The 15,007-nt window shown below is 50.8% G+C and overlaps 2 protein-coding genes across 4 annotated transcripts; one reads left to right on the top strand and one right to left on the bottom strand.

Moving 5' to 3' along the window:
* Positions 1–848: 848 nt before the first annotated feature.
* On the bottom strand, positions 849–9,718 carry QPCTL (glutaminyl-peptide cyclotransferase like). 2 transcript variants are annotated; one of them, XM_004381584.3, is made up of 7 exons: positions 9,495–9,718; positions 8,851–8,994; positions 7,218–7,499; positions 4,872–5,024; positions 4,670–4,769; positions 4,043–4,159; positions 849–3,388 (listed from the first exon to the last, which is right to left on the bottom strand). In XM_004381584.3, exons 1-7 carry the CDS (start codon positions 9,702–9,704, stop codon positions 3,243–3,245), a joined length of 1,152 nt encoding a protein of 383 aa, XP_004381641.1. In that variant the 5' UTR covers positions 9,705–9,718; the 3' UTR covers positions 849–3,242. The 2 variants fall into 2 exon arrangements, with proteins under 2 accessions (XP_004381641.1, XP_023592016.1); XM_023736248.1 differs by lacking the exons at positions 849–3,388; positions 4,043–4,159 and having other exon boundaries at positions 4,169–4,769; positions 9,495–9,704.
* A 360-nt stretch (positions 9,719–10,078) lies between these two features.
* On the top strand, positions 10,079–14,194 carry SNRPD2 (small nuclear ribonucleoprotein D2 polypeptide). 2 transcript variants are annotated; one of them, XM_023736246.1, is made up of 3 exons: positions 10,079–10,508; positions 12,705–12,884; positions 13,936–14,194. In XM_023736246.1, coding segments are annotated over exons 1-3 (357 nt in total). In that variant the 5' UTR covers positions 10,079–10,506; the 3' UTR covers positions 14,111–14,194. The 2 variants fall into 2 exon arrangements, with proteins under 2 accessions (XP_023592014.1, XP_023592015.1); XM_023736247.1 differs by lacking the exon at positions 10,079–10,508 and adding an exon at positions 10,511–10,583.
* The last annotated feature ends 813 nt before the right edge of the window (positions 14,195–15,007 follow it).

The following is a 15,007-nucleotide window of genomic DNA, read 5'->3' as shown; positions in this document are numbered from 1 at the left end:
GAAAGATTTACGGAACTGAAAACAAGGTCAGGAAAATATCCATAATGTAGCACAGAGAAAAACAAAACCCAGAAAATACGAAAGAAAGGCTATGGAGGATAAAGTGAGAAGGTCAAACATACACTTAATTGGCATTCCAGAATCAGAAGAGAGAATGGGGCAAGACAAGATGGTTGAGAATTCCAGACTGGTAAGACACCAATAAGCCCAATAAATGATAAGCAGGATAAATAAAGGTACACTAAGTCACATGGTAGTGAAAGTGCCCACCTATGTAATCTTGGGCAGTTGACTTCTCTGAGGCTCAGTTTCTTGATCTGAAAAATAATACTAACAGTTTCTCAGATTGATATATGAGATACTGTATCTAGGGTGCTCAACAATCGTTTATCAAATACTCGACCCTCTGTATCCCCAGGTTTCACATCGGCGGATTCAACCAACGGCAGATTGCAAATATTTGGGGGAAAAAAGAAAGTTCTAAAAAGCAAAATTTAAATTTGCCACCCACCAAGCACTCCGCTGAATGCCTGCAAATGAAGTGATGTGTATAGCCTCCCACCATTTCACAGATCCTCAGTCTGTCTCTGGCACTTGTCCAAGCATTGTTAGCGTCGCATCTGGTTATTCCCTAAACAATACAGTATAACAACTATTTACATAGCATTTACGTTGTATTAGGTATTACAAGTAATCTATTTTGGAAGAAATAGAATGGTCCTTAGAAGCAAGGATGGCAAGACTTCATCTCACATACTTTGGACATGTTATCAGGAGGGAATCAGTCCCTGGAGGAGGACATCATGCTTGGTAAAGTAGATGGTCAGCAAAAAAGAGGAAGCCCCTCAACCAGATGGATTGACACAGTGGCTGCAACAGTGGGCTCAAGCATAACAACAATTGTGAAGATGGCACAGGACTGGGCAGTGTTTTGTTCTGTTGTGCATAGGGTCACTGTGAATCACAACCAACTCTCTCCATGAGGCAGAGGTGAGATAGCGTGTTTTAAGCACTGGGCCCCATCATCTGCCACACAAATGAACAACAAACGTTAGTACCAACCCTGTGGTTTTTGGACCCCCCTCACCACCCTGGCTGGTGATGTCACTGTCAGCTTCCCTTTCTGAACTCTGGACATCTGTCAATTCCACCTCTCAGAACCTATTAATGTCCCCCCAGCCCCCAGCTCAACCCCACTCTGCCTTACAGCCAATTAAAATGTCAGCAAACTTACTCCAGCACAGGTCATTTTTTGGAAGGGAGGCAAGACAAGGGGTTAACAGTTGGCGGTGAGCCTAGGTTCTGTCAGTGACTGATTCTTCACAATTCTCAGCCTCAGCCACCTCATCTGCAGTGAGAACTGCAATTGTGCCTACCTCAGGATGTGGGGGGAGATTACCAATGAGTTGATATATATAAAGCGCTCATAGTGCCTGCCATATAGTAGGAACCTAGTAAATGTAAGCTACTGTGTGGTGCAAATGGTTTGCACTTGACTAGTAACCTAAAGGTTGGTGGTTCCAACCCACCCAGTGGTGCCATGGAAGAAAGCCCTGGCAATCTGCTTCTGTAAAAATTACAGCCGGGAAAATCCTATGGAGCAGTTCTTCTCTGTAACACACAGGGTTGCCATGAGCTGGAATCAATATGACGGCAGCAGGTTTGGTTTGGATTTTATTGTGGGAGAAGCTGAATTGAGGACCTTTTCTTTATCCGCTCTCATTTGATATCCTCGAGCTTTCTTTTGAGTCTCCTCCGGCCTTTAGTTGGCTGGAAGGCCGATGCTCACCTTCCCTGTTGAATAACCCTCCATCCTGGCAGCCCTGCTGCCCACCCAGTCCCCATGGAAATCACAAAACCAGCAGGTGCAGAGCCCATGGGGCTTTCCTTCTAGAGAGCGCTTTTGAGAACATGTGCTAAACAGCTGTGAACACAGCATACTGTATCCTTAAGGATGTCATGTTCCAAACTTTGCTGATCATGTGACTCCTTCAAGTGCTTGTTACAGGGTCCCAGCTCCTCCCTGGAGTTCTGATTGGATAGGTCTGGGGTGGGGCCTGAGAGTCTGCATTTTCCAGTAGGCAGCTTAGCTGAGTCTGATAATTAGGGTGGGGAAACACTTCCTCAGGCCATCACTAGAGTTGTAGTGACACCCATCATTGCGCACTCCTGTACCCACAGATGAAAGGGAAAGGAACTTTTGGCAGAACTAGTTTGCAGTGAATCTAGGTCTAGTATACCTTTCCTCTCATAAATGTTCTCTAACTTCCAAAACCCTCATTTCCCCTAGTATATTCCGAGGTGCCCTAGTTCTGTGAGGTGCTTCCAGGTAGAGAGGTTCCATGGTCAAATATTTTAGGGAAACACTGTTCTGTTGTTGGGAGTCATCAAGTTGATTTCAACTCTTAGCAACCCCATATGACAGAGTAGCCTGCCCCACAGGGTTTTCTAGACTGTAATCTTTATGAAGCAGACCAAGTCTTTTTCCCATGCAGCCGCTGGGTGGGTTTGAACTGCCAACCTTGTTGATTAGAAGCCGAGCGCTTAACCATTCCACCACCAGGCGACTCCCTGTTTTCTGTCCTACTCTTGAAAACTGACACTACAGTGAGGAAACTTGTTTAACATCTCACCCCACTTCCTTGATCTCTGGTCCCCTTTTTTTATTGCAACACATATTTACGCTAGTTCTGCAGAACATGTTTTGCAGAAACGCTGTTTTCTTGCCCATTGGGTGTGGCAGAATCTGGTTTTCCCAAATATTGGCTTCCATCTCTGTTCCCTGCTTACAAGCACATGCTCTGTGGGCCCCATGTGGTGTATTCACATGGAGGTAGGTTTGGACCATGCAGCACCAAGGCTGGCATCCTGGAGAAGGAGCTGATAAATTTAGTCAGAAGGTGTTGCTGAGACGCCAGTCCACAAATGAGAAGAGCATTCAGCCTTGTCAACCTTCAGACCAAGCGTTTCCCTCAGGGCAGGGGCCAAGCTTACTCCTATGGTCCTTGCCACCATGGTGGTCTCTTCCAAGTCTTTGAAGGGAGGTGGCTCGAGAGGGTCGGCGGAAAGAGGATCTTCCAGTCATAGCACAAGGAGGAGCCAAAGGTGTCACAGAGGATAAACCAGCACATCCGAGGCGTGCCTAGTCTGAGATCCGCAGGCTCCAGGTGCTCTTGGCATGTCCCCTGCTGGGCACTTCTCCCTCAGAGTGAAGTCTCCCCATCGGGGATCAGCTCGGCAGGCTAGAGCCCCAGGTATTCAGCCAAGAAGACAGCGAGGATGCGGCTCAGGTTGTGTACCGTGGGAGGGTGAAGGTTGGCCTCAGTGTCGGCAGGCGTGTGCCAGACAGAGGGGAAGGGTGTGGAGATGAGGTGGAGCACCGGAACCCCTGTGGGCGACAGAAGAGACTCAGTCAGGCCTGCTTGAGACCCACCGCTGACCCAGGTGCCCAGGCCCAGGGCTGTGTGACCTTGCCTGCTGCCCCCCCACAAAGAAGATACTCTGTTCTGGCACTCTCAGAACTCTGAACGGAAAGGTAAGAGCTAGAAAACTCAGCAATCATTGACGTACAAATAATAGTAACATTTCTTGAATGCTATATGCTGGGCACTGGTCCAAGTAAGGTCTTAACATGTATTAGTGCTTTCAATCCCCTCAACAAAAGATAAAAAAAAAAAAACCATTGCCAGCGGGTTGATTTGGACTCACAGCAACCCTATAGGACAGAGTAGAACTTTCCTATAGGGTTTCCAAGGCTGTAATCTTTACGGAAGCAGACTGCCACATCTTTCTTCCGCAAAGCAAGTGGTGGGTTCAAACCGTCGACCTTTCAGTTAGCAGTTGAGTGCTTAACCACTAAGCCACCAGGGCTGCTTCAACAAGAGATAAGTACTATTATTCTCATTTCACAGATGAGGAAATTGAGGCACAAAGAGGTTAAGCAACTGGCCAGCAGTCCCAAGCCCCGGGAAGGGGCCAGGGCCAGGTCCCATTTGAGACTCCCTTATTCTCCACCACCCCCAATACCTCCCAGCAGCAGTACCTCGGCGGAGGAAGGGGACATGGTCATCTTCCACAGATCCAGGGGGCTCCCCGGGCTGGAAGTACATCACTTCCTGGGGATGAGCCTGCAGCAGATTCAAACGGTGCAAACGCTTCTCTGGAGGCCATGGGGATTAGAGAGCAAGGGTCAGTACCTCAGGGGTCAGAGGTTCTCCTGCTCACAAACAGAGGAGGACAGGGGGCTGGGGGATAACACACTGGTCTTCCCAATAGGAATGAATGCTAGTTACCCCTTATTATGGTTTATTATGTTCCCGGTCTCATTTAATCCTTCTACGTCTATAAGGTCGATACCCCTATTATCATTACCATTGTGCCCATTTTACAGATAGGAACTGAGGCTCAGAGAGATGAAGCCAATTGTCCAAGTTCACACAGCTGGTAAGAGGCAAAGGCAGGGTTGGAACCCAAGGCTGCCTGACCCCACAGCCCCTGTGTTTATTTACATTAGACTGCTGTGGGATCATTTTGTGTTTCGGCCCTCGTTCCTTAGAGACTGTGGAAGTGGAGAGAAAGGACAGAGGACTCCTTAGGAATACGTGTGCATCCCACCTCCGGCCTGCCCTCCTGCATCCCAGGTAGTACCTGCCTCTACCATGGCCCTTACCGATACTCCGCAGCCGATGGAACCAGCGGGCCGTGCGCGGGAAGTGACTGTAGAAGGTTGGGTGGGGGGCTCCCAGGAGATCGAGAAGCACCAAGAGCTCCTAGGAAGAGAGGCCGCAGATGGAGGAGGCCGGGTGGGAGTCTGCCAACTCCACCTCACCCTCTCCCTCCTCTTTGGAATCTGGGTGGGGCCCTGATCTTACAATAGCCTGGATCCTGGTGGGGCCAGGACTGTGGGGGGCAGACTCCATGACCTGGGCCAGGTGCCGGGAGCCATAAAGGGAGTCGTTGGGTCCCCACTCCTTCAGCGCCTCTTCGCCATCCAAGAAGAGCAGCTGCAGGGTCACTGGGGCTGCCTGTGGGAGCGGATGGTCAGGGTCAGCCAGTGCCAGGCCCTCAGCCTCAACCCACCCACGCAACCGAAAAGAGCAAACCAGGTCTACTTCCTCAAAGTGCAGCGGCCAAAAGTATAGACTCTGAGTCAGACTGCCTGGGTTCAAATCTTGGCTGGGCCACTTCGTAGCCAAGAAGTACTCCTCAAAGCCTCAGTTTCCTCATCTGGAAAACGGGGTTAATACCAGTTCCATTCATAGAGTAGGATTCAAATCCAGGCCAAAGAACAGTGCCTGATGCACAGTAACTAAATAAGGGTGGTGGTTGTTAATTGCCATCAAGTGGATTCCGACTCATGGTGACCCCATGTGTGCAGAGTAGAACTGCTCCATAGAATTTTTGAGGCTGTGACCTTCCTGAAGCAGATTGCCAGGCCTGTCTTCCGAAGTACCTCTGGGTGGGTTTGAACCACCAACCTTTTGGCTAGTGGTCAAGTGCTTAACTGTTTGTGCCATTAGCTCTGATTATTATTGTTATTATTCAAGCTCGGTTTGGCAGAGAGACTCGCAAACGAAGAATTACACGACACCTACTCCTCATTTATCAACTGTCTGGTTAACTGACATTTTGCATTTACGACAATGAAAAAATCTATCCGACTATTTTGTGCATTAACAACATACATCTGGCAGTAACGAACACTGAGGTGCAAGGCAAGAATAACGCTGCCTGTGATAGTTAGGTTATGTGTCAACTGGGCTGGGCCATGATTCTCAGTGGTTTGACAGTTATGTAATGATGTAGTCATCCTCCATTTGGTGATCTGATGTGGTCATCCTCCATTTTCACATAATGCCAATTTTCGCATAATGACCTGGTCTTTGGAACCTAACCATGTCGATAAGTGAGGAGTCGGTGTAGTTAACTGCAGATGGGACAAATGCTGTTGAGAACTACAGGGTCCTGAGAGAGAGTAGCTTAGGGAGGGCATTGGGTCTGGCGAAGGGATGTTTGCACTGAGGGTAAGTGGGGGCTGGCCTGGCAAAAGTGGATGGGGGAGCAGAGGGAAGAATATTCTGGGGCAAGGCTGGGACCAGGGAAGAGGCCAGAGATGTTTGAGAGAAGGCTGGAGGGGTTAGCAAGGGAAAATCAGTTTGAGCTTTGTTACAGGGGCACTGAAGAGCCATGGAAGGGGTTTGAGCAGGGGAGGAGCATGATAAGTGATTTTATTCATTCACTCCATACATTTTTATTACTGTCCTACTTTATGCTAGGCAATATTCTGGGCCCAGGGCATATAGCAGGGAGGGAACAAAAGAAGCCAAGTCCCTGTCCTCAGGAAGCTTATTCTAGCTGGGGAGACAGACAAACAAATCAGCATAAAGTACCACAAAGCATGAGATAGTGACAGGGAACTATTTCAGGGTGGCCGGGAAGGCCTCTTTGAGTAGGTGACGTTGGAGTAGACACTTGAATGAAGGGTGGGAGCCAGCCAGGAAGATATCTGGAAAAGGACATTCTAGGCATAAATCAGAGGAGTCCAGAGGGCCAAAGGATAAAGCACTGGTCCTCCCAACAGGAATGAATGTTAGTTACCCCTTACTGCATACTTACTATGATCCTGGTCTCATTTAATCTCTCTGAGTCCACGAGGTAGATACTCCTATTATCATTACCACCATGCCCATTTTACAAACAGGAAAACTGAGACTCAGAGAGATGAAGCCACTTGCCCAAGTTCACTCAGCTGGTAAGAGGCAGAGGCAGGATGTGAACCCATGTCTGTCTGAGCCCCCACCCCCACCCTGAGCCCCTGTCTGTAGTCACTACACTTGATTGCTGTGGGATCCAGCAGAGAAAACAGCAAGTGCAAATGTCCTGAGGTGGGAGTGAACCTTGTGAGTTTGAGGAGCACAGAGGAGGCGAGTGTGGTTACAGCAGTGTGCCAGGGTGAGAGGTGAGAGATGAGATCAGACAGGTAATGGCACACCTCGGGGGTACTGTAAGGGCTCTGCTTATGCTCTAAATGAGGTAGGAGCCATGGGAGGGTTTTGGGCAGAGGAGACAGGTCTGACATTCAGGGTGTGGAAAGATCTTTGTGGCTCTGTTCATGGAATGAAGCAGAAGACCAAAAGGTGACAGACACCCAGGCAAGAGAGGATGGTGGCTTGTACCAGGGTGAAGGTATCCTCCCACCCCCAGCCCCGGCTCCTCACCTGCTCCTTGGCCCTGCTCAGTTCCAGGTCAAGGGCCTGGGCCAGCTCCAGCAAAAGGGCACAGGGCACAGCCGAATCTGTGGCTCCCACGAAGGGAGCTGAGCTGGGTGGGAAGAACTTGGAGTCATAATGGCAGGCGAGAGTGAGATGGCGGGCAGCCCCCCGGTCCAGTGTGGCCACCACGTTGCCAAAGTTCAGTAGCCCCAGGGGCGTCGAGGCTGTGAAGGGGTCCAGCTCCACGTGCCAGCCGGCTGTCAGTGTCCGCAGTGTGGCCTCCAGAAACTAGTAGCAAGAGAGAGGTGGGAGGGTGGGCAGGGCCTAGGGTGAGGCTGGGAGAAGGGGCATGTGCCCTGAGCCATGCAGAGCTGCTGGGCTGACTAGCAAGCCCCATGTTTAAACCTTCCCTTGACACACTTCTACCGGGCACCTACTGGATGCCAGGCAAGATGCCAACAAGATTAATCACAGCTCACTCTGAAATAGCACTCAACATTTGCGAGGCCCTGTTCTGTGAACTCTACAGAGCTCTACAGGGTAGGGATTGTCATTGGCCCCATTTTGCAGATGAGGAAACAGGTTAAGAAACTAGTCAAGTACTATGGGACATACAATGATACTCATGAAGAGTGTGTTTCTTAGCTCAAGTGGATACTTGAGACTAAATGGGCAGTTTCTGTCCGGAGGTGAGATGAGAAGGCAGAGAGGGTCAGGAGCTGGTTGAATGGACATGGGAAATCGGGTGGAAATGAGAAGTGTGCTGTCACAGTATAGGGAGAGCAACAAGGGTCACAAAACAATGTATGTATAAATTTTTATATGAGAGACTAACTTGAATTGTAAAGTTTCACTTAAAGCACAATTAAAAAAAAAAAAACTAGTCCGTGGGGATTGCAACTAATGTCACAAAACAGTATGTATATAAATTTTTGTATGAGAAAATAACTTGAGCTGTGAACTTTCACCCGAGACACAATAAAACAAAAAAAGATAGAAACTAGCCCAAGGTCACACCCAAACGGCTGAGCTGGGATTCCAACTCAGGAAGTAGTTAAATGACTCCAATGCTTTCTGGGAGGCGATACAGAGATGTTCCAGCACCAGCTCTGGAGTCAGCCTGTGTGCCTTCAAAACTTATTACAAGTCCCTGGATGGTGCAAACGGTTACGTGCTCGACTACTAGCAAAAAGGTTGGCGGTTCAAACCCACCCAGTGGCACCTCGTAAGAAAGGCCTGGCAATCTACTTCTGAAAGGTCACAGCCTTAAAAACCCTATAAATCAATTCTACCTTGCACACATGGGGTTGCCATGAGTTAGAACTGACAGCAACTAACAACAACAAATCACTTACTAGCTATAGGACTTGGGCAGTGTCCAACCTCTCTGAGCCTCAGTCTCCCCATCTGCGTAATGAAGATCATATTGGTACCCACCTAATAGGGCTGTTGCTTGCACCTGGCATATAGTAAGCTTTTGATGGGGGTAGTACAGCCTAGTGGGACTGGAGACGGATTATTTCCAATCAGAGCCCCACTCCGCCCCTTAGCTGCTTTGTTATCTTGGCAGGATGCCCAGTTCCTATTCATTCGTCCTGAGGGCTGGGGGTGCTCAGGGCTTGGAGGTCCAGTCCTTTACCTTTCGGACTTGGAGACTGCCGGGACTGCCCGGAGTCCGCACCACCAGCAAGGGGCGCAGATAATTGCTCCAGAGACGCTGCGGGTCCAGTTGCCCGATCACCCTCCGCAGCTGGGCTTCCGAGAGGCTTCCGATCACCGGGGCCTTGGTAGGGGGGAAAGGTGGAGAAGAGAAGTGCAGAACATGAGAGCAATCCCACTCCGACCCTCCCCCGGGCGCCGCTGCCCATAAGGAGCCCTGTTCCTCTTCATAAGCATCATAGGCATCGGTGGCTTCTAGGATAAATCCTAGCCCCAGGAAAAAAGTCCCTTGAAGTCCATCTGTTCCAGCCTACCCAATCCTGATGGGGAAATCAAGGGCCAGGGGAGGAAGGATCTCTTCCAGACAGCTGATTTAGGATTAGAACCCTGATCGCCAAACGCTCTGTGACCGTTCCAGACCCTTCCTCTTAAGGGGGAGCCAGAATTACAAAACAAACCCGGAACCTTATTCCGTTGGAAAGGTGCATGCACTCGAATGATGGAGACTGCGGCACCTGCGTTTAGGGCCACACCATAAGGCCACGTCAGTCAACCTCAGACCCTGGAGAAGGCTCGGCGGGGAGAGAGGGTCCCCACAGAGCCTGGGCCCGCGTCTGGCCTCACCCGCAGCTCCCGGCCTACCGGCAGCTCCTCGGTACCCCGATGCCAGCCGCTCCAGATGGTGTAGAGCGCCGAGCCCACGGCCAGCGCCAGCAGCAGCAGGGGCAACAGCTGCGCCCGCGGTAGTAGGCGGCGCTTGGGCGGCGAGGGGGGCTCCAAGAGGCCGCGCTCCCCGAGCCGTAGCCGGGACCGCCCACGGCTCCCGGAACGCATGGTAGCTTTGCCCAGTAACCCAGTCCTCGACCAGGGAGCCGCCAGTTCAGGCCTAGCCATACAGTCCAGGGGCCAATGAGCAACCAGAGCGACGGCATTATCCCACACCCCCGGAGAGCAGGGAAACCAATGGAAACTCTCGGTCTGAGAACACGCCTCCTGCCTCCCTGGGGCAGGATTGGTTCCCCTGAGAGCAGCACAACCCAAACGGGAGCGCGGAAGTGCCAGGCTCCGCCTCAGCGGAAGAGGAGAAGCCAATGGCAAGCGTTTGATCTTGGAAAACTTTCGTCGTCCCCAGCGCAGGTCTACGCCCCTCCCGGATGTAGGCAAGGGATTGGTTGTGCCGAGTCGAAGAAATCCGTAGACGCGAAAATGAACCGTCCCTGAGGAAAAAGCGGCGGAACCCATCCTTGCAGCGAGGAGCGGATTGGTTTTGCAGAGGCCGCGCCCCTGAGGGCCTGGCCGGCGGGTATTTGGAAATGCTGTGTCGCTTCTCTCCTTTAGCCTATCCTGTTCTACAGCGAAATGGTTCGAGTCGGACCACCTTTGTTTTCCCCTGCATTGTTGTGAACAGTTGCCCCCAACTGGTTCTGAGTGGTCTCGAACCTCTGCGCAAGGCTTTAATCCCATTACTAGGCACAGCTGGCGGGGAGCACCATAGCAACAGACCACGCCCCCTGCTGGTTAGGTTTGCGCAGGCGCTGACGGAAGTGGGCCGCAGGAAGCGGAAGTCCCGCCTTTCCCTTCAGAGGCAGAAGCAGCGCGGAGGAGACAAGAGTTGCTTCAGAACGCAGTCTGCACCATGTGAGGCCGGGCCGGTACCAGGCGGCGGGAGTGGGGTTGAGGGTGTAAATTTGGCTGATTAACGGTTGGAAGAGGGTGAGAGGGCCCTTTCCTGATAGCCAGGGGCGAAGGCAGAAATTTTATGAGTAAAATGAAGGACTTTTCTCTTGATGGATGTGAGAACGGGAATGGGGCCTTTTACGGATGAGTTCGGGAGAAAGGGCTGCTTTATCAGATAACGGGCTGGGGGCTTTCCCAGATAACTAGTCTTGTTAAATACTGAGAGGAAGTGTTTCTGCGGATAAGGAACTTGCGGGAGGCGGGTGCTTTTTTAGGAATAATGATTTGAGATGAGAGACTTAACCGGATAGTTTGATCTAGAGACTGGCGGCTTTTCAGCGTGATTCGCGACTTTTATGAATAATAAATCACTGGACTGATTTTACTCATTTATTCACCGAATATTTACTGGGTGCTCTTTATGTACCAGGCACTGCTTTAGATACCTGGGGTCCGTCAGTGAATAGGATAGAAACTGCCCACCCCCCAGAAAAAATGTCTTCCCTGGTGCAGCTTATGGGGGGAAAGACAGGCCATAAATATAGTAAACAAGTAAAGTATATGGTGTGTTAGGTGAAGCGATAAAAACAAAAAAAAACCTAACCCAGTTGCCATCAAGTCAATTCCAATTTATGGCAACCCCACGTGTTTCAGAGTAGAACAGGCTAAAAACAATGAAGAATGCCAATTTTGAGAGACAATAACTTAATAACTAGCACAGAAGACCCCATTAAGAAGGTGACACTTGAGGAAAGTGAAAGAGGAAACCACACAGATATCCCAGGGGTGTCCAGGCAGAGGGAAAAGTAAATGCAGAGGCTTTAAGATGAAAGTTTGCCTAATAGATCTTCAGAGACCACCCAGGAGGCCACTGTGACTGGAGCAGAATGAGGGAGGGGTGGGGTGGGGGGTGTTGCAGATGTAGGGCATGGCAAAAACTGAACTTCTTACACTGAGATGAATGAGCCCTGGTGGGGCAGTGGCTATGTGCTCGGCTGTTAACCAAAAGGTTGGTGGTTCAAAGCCCCCAGCTGCTCTGAAAGAGAAAGATGTAGCAGTCTGCTTCCATAAAGATTGCAGCCTTGGAAACCCCAGGGAGCAGTTCTACTCTGTCCTATAGGGTCACTGTGAGTTGGCATTGACTCAGTGGCGTCAGGTTCTTTTTTGTTGGGTTTACACTGAGATGGGAACCATGGAAGGGTTTTGCTGAGTGACTTTGTCTTAATACAACCCCTTGGGCTGCTCCGTGGAGAATAGACCGTCAGGGAGCAGGGGTGGAAGAAGAGAGACCAGTAAGACTCCAGGGGAGAGATGATGGAGGATTTGGCTAGGGTGGTGACCATAGTAAGAAACGGTCAGATTCTACATGTATTTTAGAGGCAGGTGGCAGGATTCGCTGACAGATGTAGGATACAAGAGAAAGTGAGGAGCTAAGTTGACAAGAGTTTTTTGCCCAGAGAACTGGAAGAATAGAGTTGCCATCAACAGAGACGGAGGAGCTGTGGATGGAGTAGATTGGGGTGGTTGGAGCTCAGCCTGGGACATGCATGCAATGGTGGAAATGTCTGTTAGGCCTTGTCCTAGTTAAATAGTGCTGTTGTAACACAAATACCACAAGTGGATGGCTTTAAAGAACAGAGATTTATTTTCTCATGGTTCAGGAGGCTAGAAGTCCTCTGGTGGATGATCTGTAGCCCCTGTGTTCCACAGTTCCTTGGCGATGTGTCTTATTGGCTATTTTTATCACTCAGAAGTGACTAGGATAGGGCCTCATTAACATCCAAAAGAAAACCCTATTCCCAAACATGTCACATCCCCAGGTATTTAAAAAAAAAAAACCTTGCCGTCAGTGGATTCCGACTTAACAGCAACCTCATAGGACAGAGTAGAACTGCCCCAGAGGGTTTCCAGTGAGTGGCCAGTAGATTCGAACAGCCGACCCTTTGGTTAGCAGCCAAGTTCTTGTTAATGATTACAACACATATTTTAGGGGGATACAGTTCAGTCCATAGCAGACATCCAAGTGGTGATGCTGAGAGAGGACTGAGCTGGAGGAGGGTGGGTGTGTTTGGGCAAGGCTGGGGAGCCACCAAATGTGAGGTTCTGACTCCCCCGTGCTCCAGCCCCTCTTACCCACATCTCGTGCTTGCCACCTAGGAGCCTCCTCAACAAGCCCAAGAGCGAGATGACCCCGGAGGAGCTGCAGAAGCGGGAGGAGGAGGAGTTTAACACAGGGCCCCTCTCCGTGCTCACGCAGTCAGTCAAGAACAACACCCAAGTGCTCATCAACTGTCGCAACAACAAGAAGCTTCTGGGCCGCGTGAAGGCCTTCGACAGGTGAGTGCCCAGGTCTCGGGAGGTGTTTTGTCCAGGCCTGGAGAGCAGCCCACCTCGAGTCTGAAAAGCTTGAAGACAAGGTTTCTCAGAAGCCCCGTGGTGTGGCTGTCTCTCATTGCCCCTCCAGTGCAGTTGCTGTGAGCATGCAGTCAGGAGTCGGCCCGCCTGGGTTCATGTCCCAACTCTGTTCGCAGCCACCTGACCCTCAACAGGTGACTTCATCCCTTCAGTCGATTCCAACTCACGGCAACCCCCTGTGTGTCAGAGTAGTACTGTGCTCCATAGACGTTTCAATGGCTGATTTTTCAGAAGTAGATTGCTAGGCCTTTCTCCCGAGGCACCTCTCAGTGGACTTGAACCTTCAGCCTTTTGGTTAGCAGCCAAGCGCTTAACTGTTTGTGTCATCTGGAGACTCCGGTGGCGGTAATCATGATGGTTGCAAAGATTCAATGATTTAATGCAGGTGAACGACCTAATCGGACATGGTGGTTGAGATTGTCTATTTGTCGCTGTATCCGTTGTATTTTGAGCAATCCATGGAGTAGGCGTTCCACAAGTGTTTATGGAATGAGCTTACCCATGCTGCCATTCACTTGTCCAGAAGGCACCCCAGTGACAGGGACAAAGCAGGACTGGAGCGCATGGGTCATGTGTAGCCTCAAGCCCCAACACCCTAGAAGCCTCTGGAGGACAGACACCTCCAGAAGCACTCAGAGGGAAAAAGCACAAGCAGAATAATTCCTTTTGCATTTACCCTTTGCCCTGTTCTAAACACTTACAAATACTGGATATATTCATTTAGTCTTCACAACACCCCCATGAGGCAGGTACCATGATTGTCTCCATTTTAGAGGGGAAGAAACTGAGGCACAGAGGGGTGAAGTCCCCTGCCCAAGCCTTATCCTAGGAACTTGCAGGGGTGGGATGGAACCCAGCTGGTCCTGGCCCTGGGATGTGCCCTGTTGTTCACACTGTCCCACTAGAGGGAGAAGGCAGGGCGATCACCACGCTCCCCTCACTCCCGGTGTCTCCCTACCCTTGCCCCCACTAGGCACTGCAACATGGTGCTGGAGAACGTGAAGGAGATGTGGACCGAGGTCCCCAAGAGCGGCAAGGGCAAGAAGAAGTCCAAGCCCGTCAACAAGGACCGCTATATCTCCAAGATGTTCTTGCGTGGGGACTCGGTCATCGTGGTCCTGCGGAACCCACTCATCGCGGGCAAGTAGGGGCCTGTTCCCGCCCCAGAACCAACTCCTGCCGCCCCTTGAAGACCTGCCTCTGTGTTGGGAATAATAAAGTCCCTGTTTTTTCTACTAGTACCTGTCTGGGCCCAGGGCCTTGTGAGTGGGGCGGACTTGGGAGAGGGAGGGAAGATGGCAGCTGGAGCTCTGGGACTAAGCACTGGAACAAGGACCTCTCTGAGCCCCACCCTGGCATGCGGAAGGGCCTGGAAGGGCTGTCTCCACTGATGAAGTCGATGGGTTGGATGGAAATAACCTCTCAGTTTTGATGCCAGAGGAAGCTCTTGCTCTCTTTCCTGTTCTAGTCTTTTCTAGCTTCTCATCACTCTCTGTCCCTTCTCCCTGCTGCTCTCAATGAGTCTCTGCTTCATTCAAAATTCCTTTCTTTTTTCTTCTTCTCGTTTATTCAGTCAACACACATCTCCCAGGTGCCCCTGTGTTGCGCTGCTGGGGACACCACAGTGCACGAGAGCACCCTGGCCCTGCCCTCACGGACAGGAGGAGCCGACACACATTTAAAACCGGCAGTACCCATGAACGCGCTCGTGGCTAGTACCTGCTGAGCTGTTGGGCGCCAGGCTCTAGGCTCAGTGCTTTCTGGGCGTCTTCCCAACAGTGTGAGGTAGGCACTGTCATTTATTATTTCCCTTCACCAGAAGAGGAAACTGAGGCACAGGAACAGGATGCCACTTTCACAAGAGGCCCCAGCCAATAAGTGGTTGTGCTGTGATTCAGACCTGCTTCACTCCCAAACCTGTGACTGAAAGCTGAGCTCCACTACCCCTGAAATAATTACCCTTGAGGGAGAGTCTCTGACAGATAGAGGGAGGTAGAGGTGGGAAAGGAAGGCCTTCTTTATTAGGGGGTTCAGGAGGATCCCTG

The sequence above is a fragment of the Trichechus manatus genome, unplaced genomic scaffold (assembly GCF_000243295.1).
Source record: "Trichechus manatus latirostris isolate Lorelei unplaced genomic scaffold, TriManLat1.0 scaffold00087, whole genome shotgun sequence".
In the NCBI taxonomy this organism is placed as follows: domain Eukaryota; kingdom Metazoa; phylum Chordata; class Mammalia; order Sirenia; family Trichechidae; genus Trichechus; species Trichechus manatus.
Note: the sequence above shows the minus strand (reverse complement) of the source record. Positions and strands in the feature narration are given on the sequence as shown.

Coding starts and splice junctions, on each gene's coding strand:
- SNRPD2 (XM_023736246.1), top strand. Junction 12,885..13,935: donor CGCGTGAAGGCCTTCGACAG/GTGAGTGCCCAG, acceptor TGCCCCCACTAG/GCACTGCAACATGGTGCTGG.
- QPCTL (XM_023736248.1), bottom strand. CDS start 9,704: ATGCGTTCCGGGAGCCGTGGGCGGTCCCGGCTACGGCTCGGGGAGCGC. Junction 5,025..7,217: donor TGAGCAGGGCCAAGGAGCAG/GTGAGGAGCCGG, acceptor CCGCTCCCACAG/GCAGCCCCAGTGACCCTGCA. Junction 4,770..4,871: donor CCACCAGGATCCAGGCTATT/GTAAGATCAGGG, acceptor CTCTCTTCCTAG/GAGCTCTTGGTGCTTCTCGA.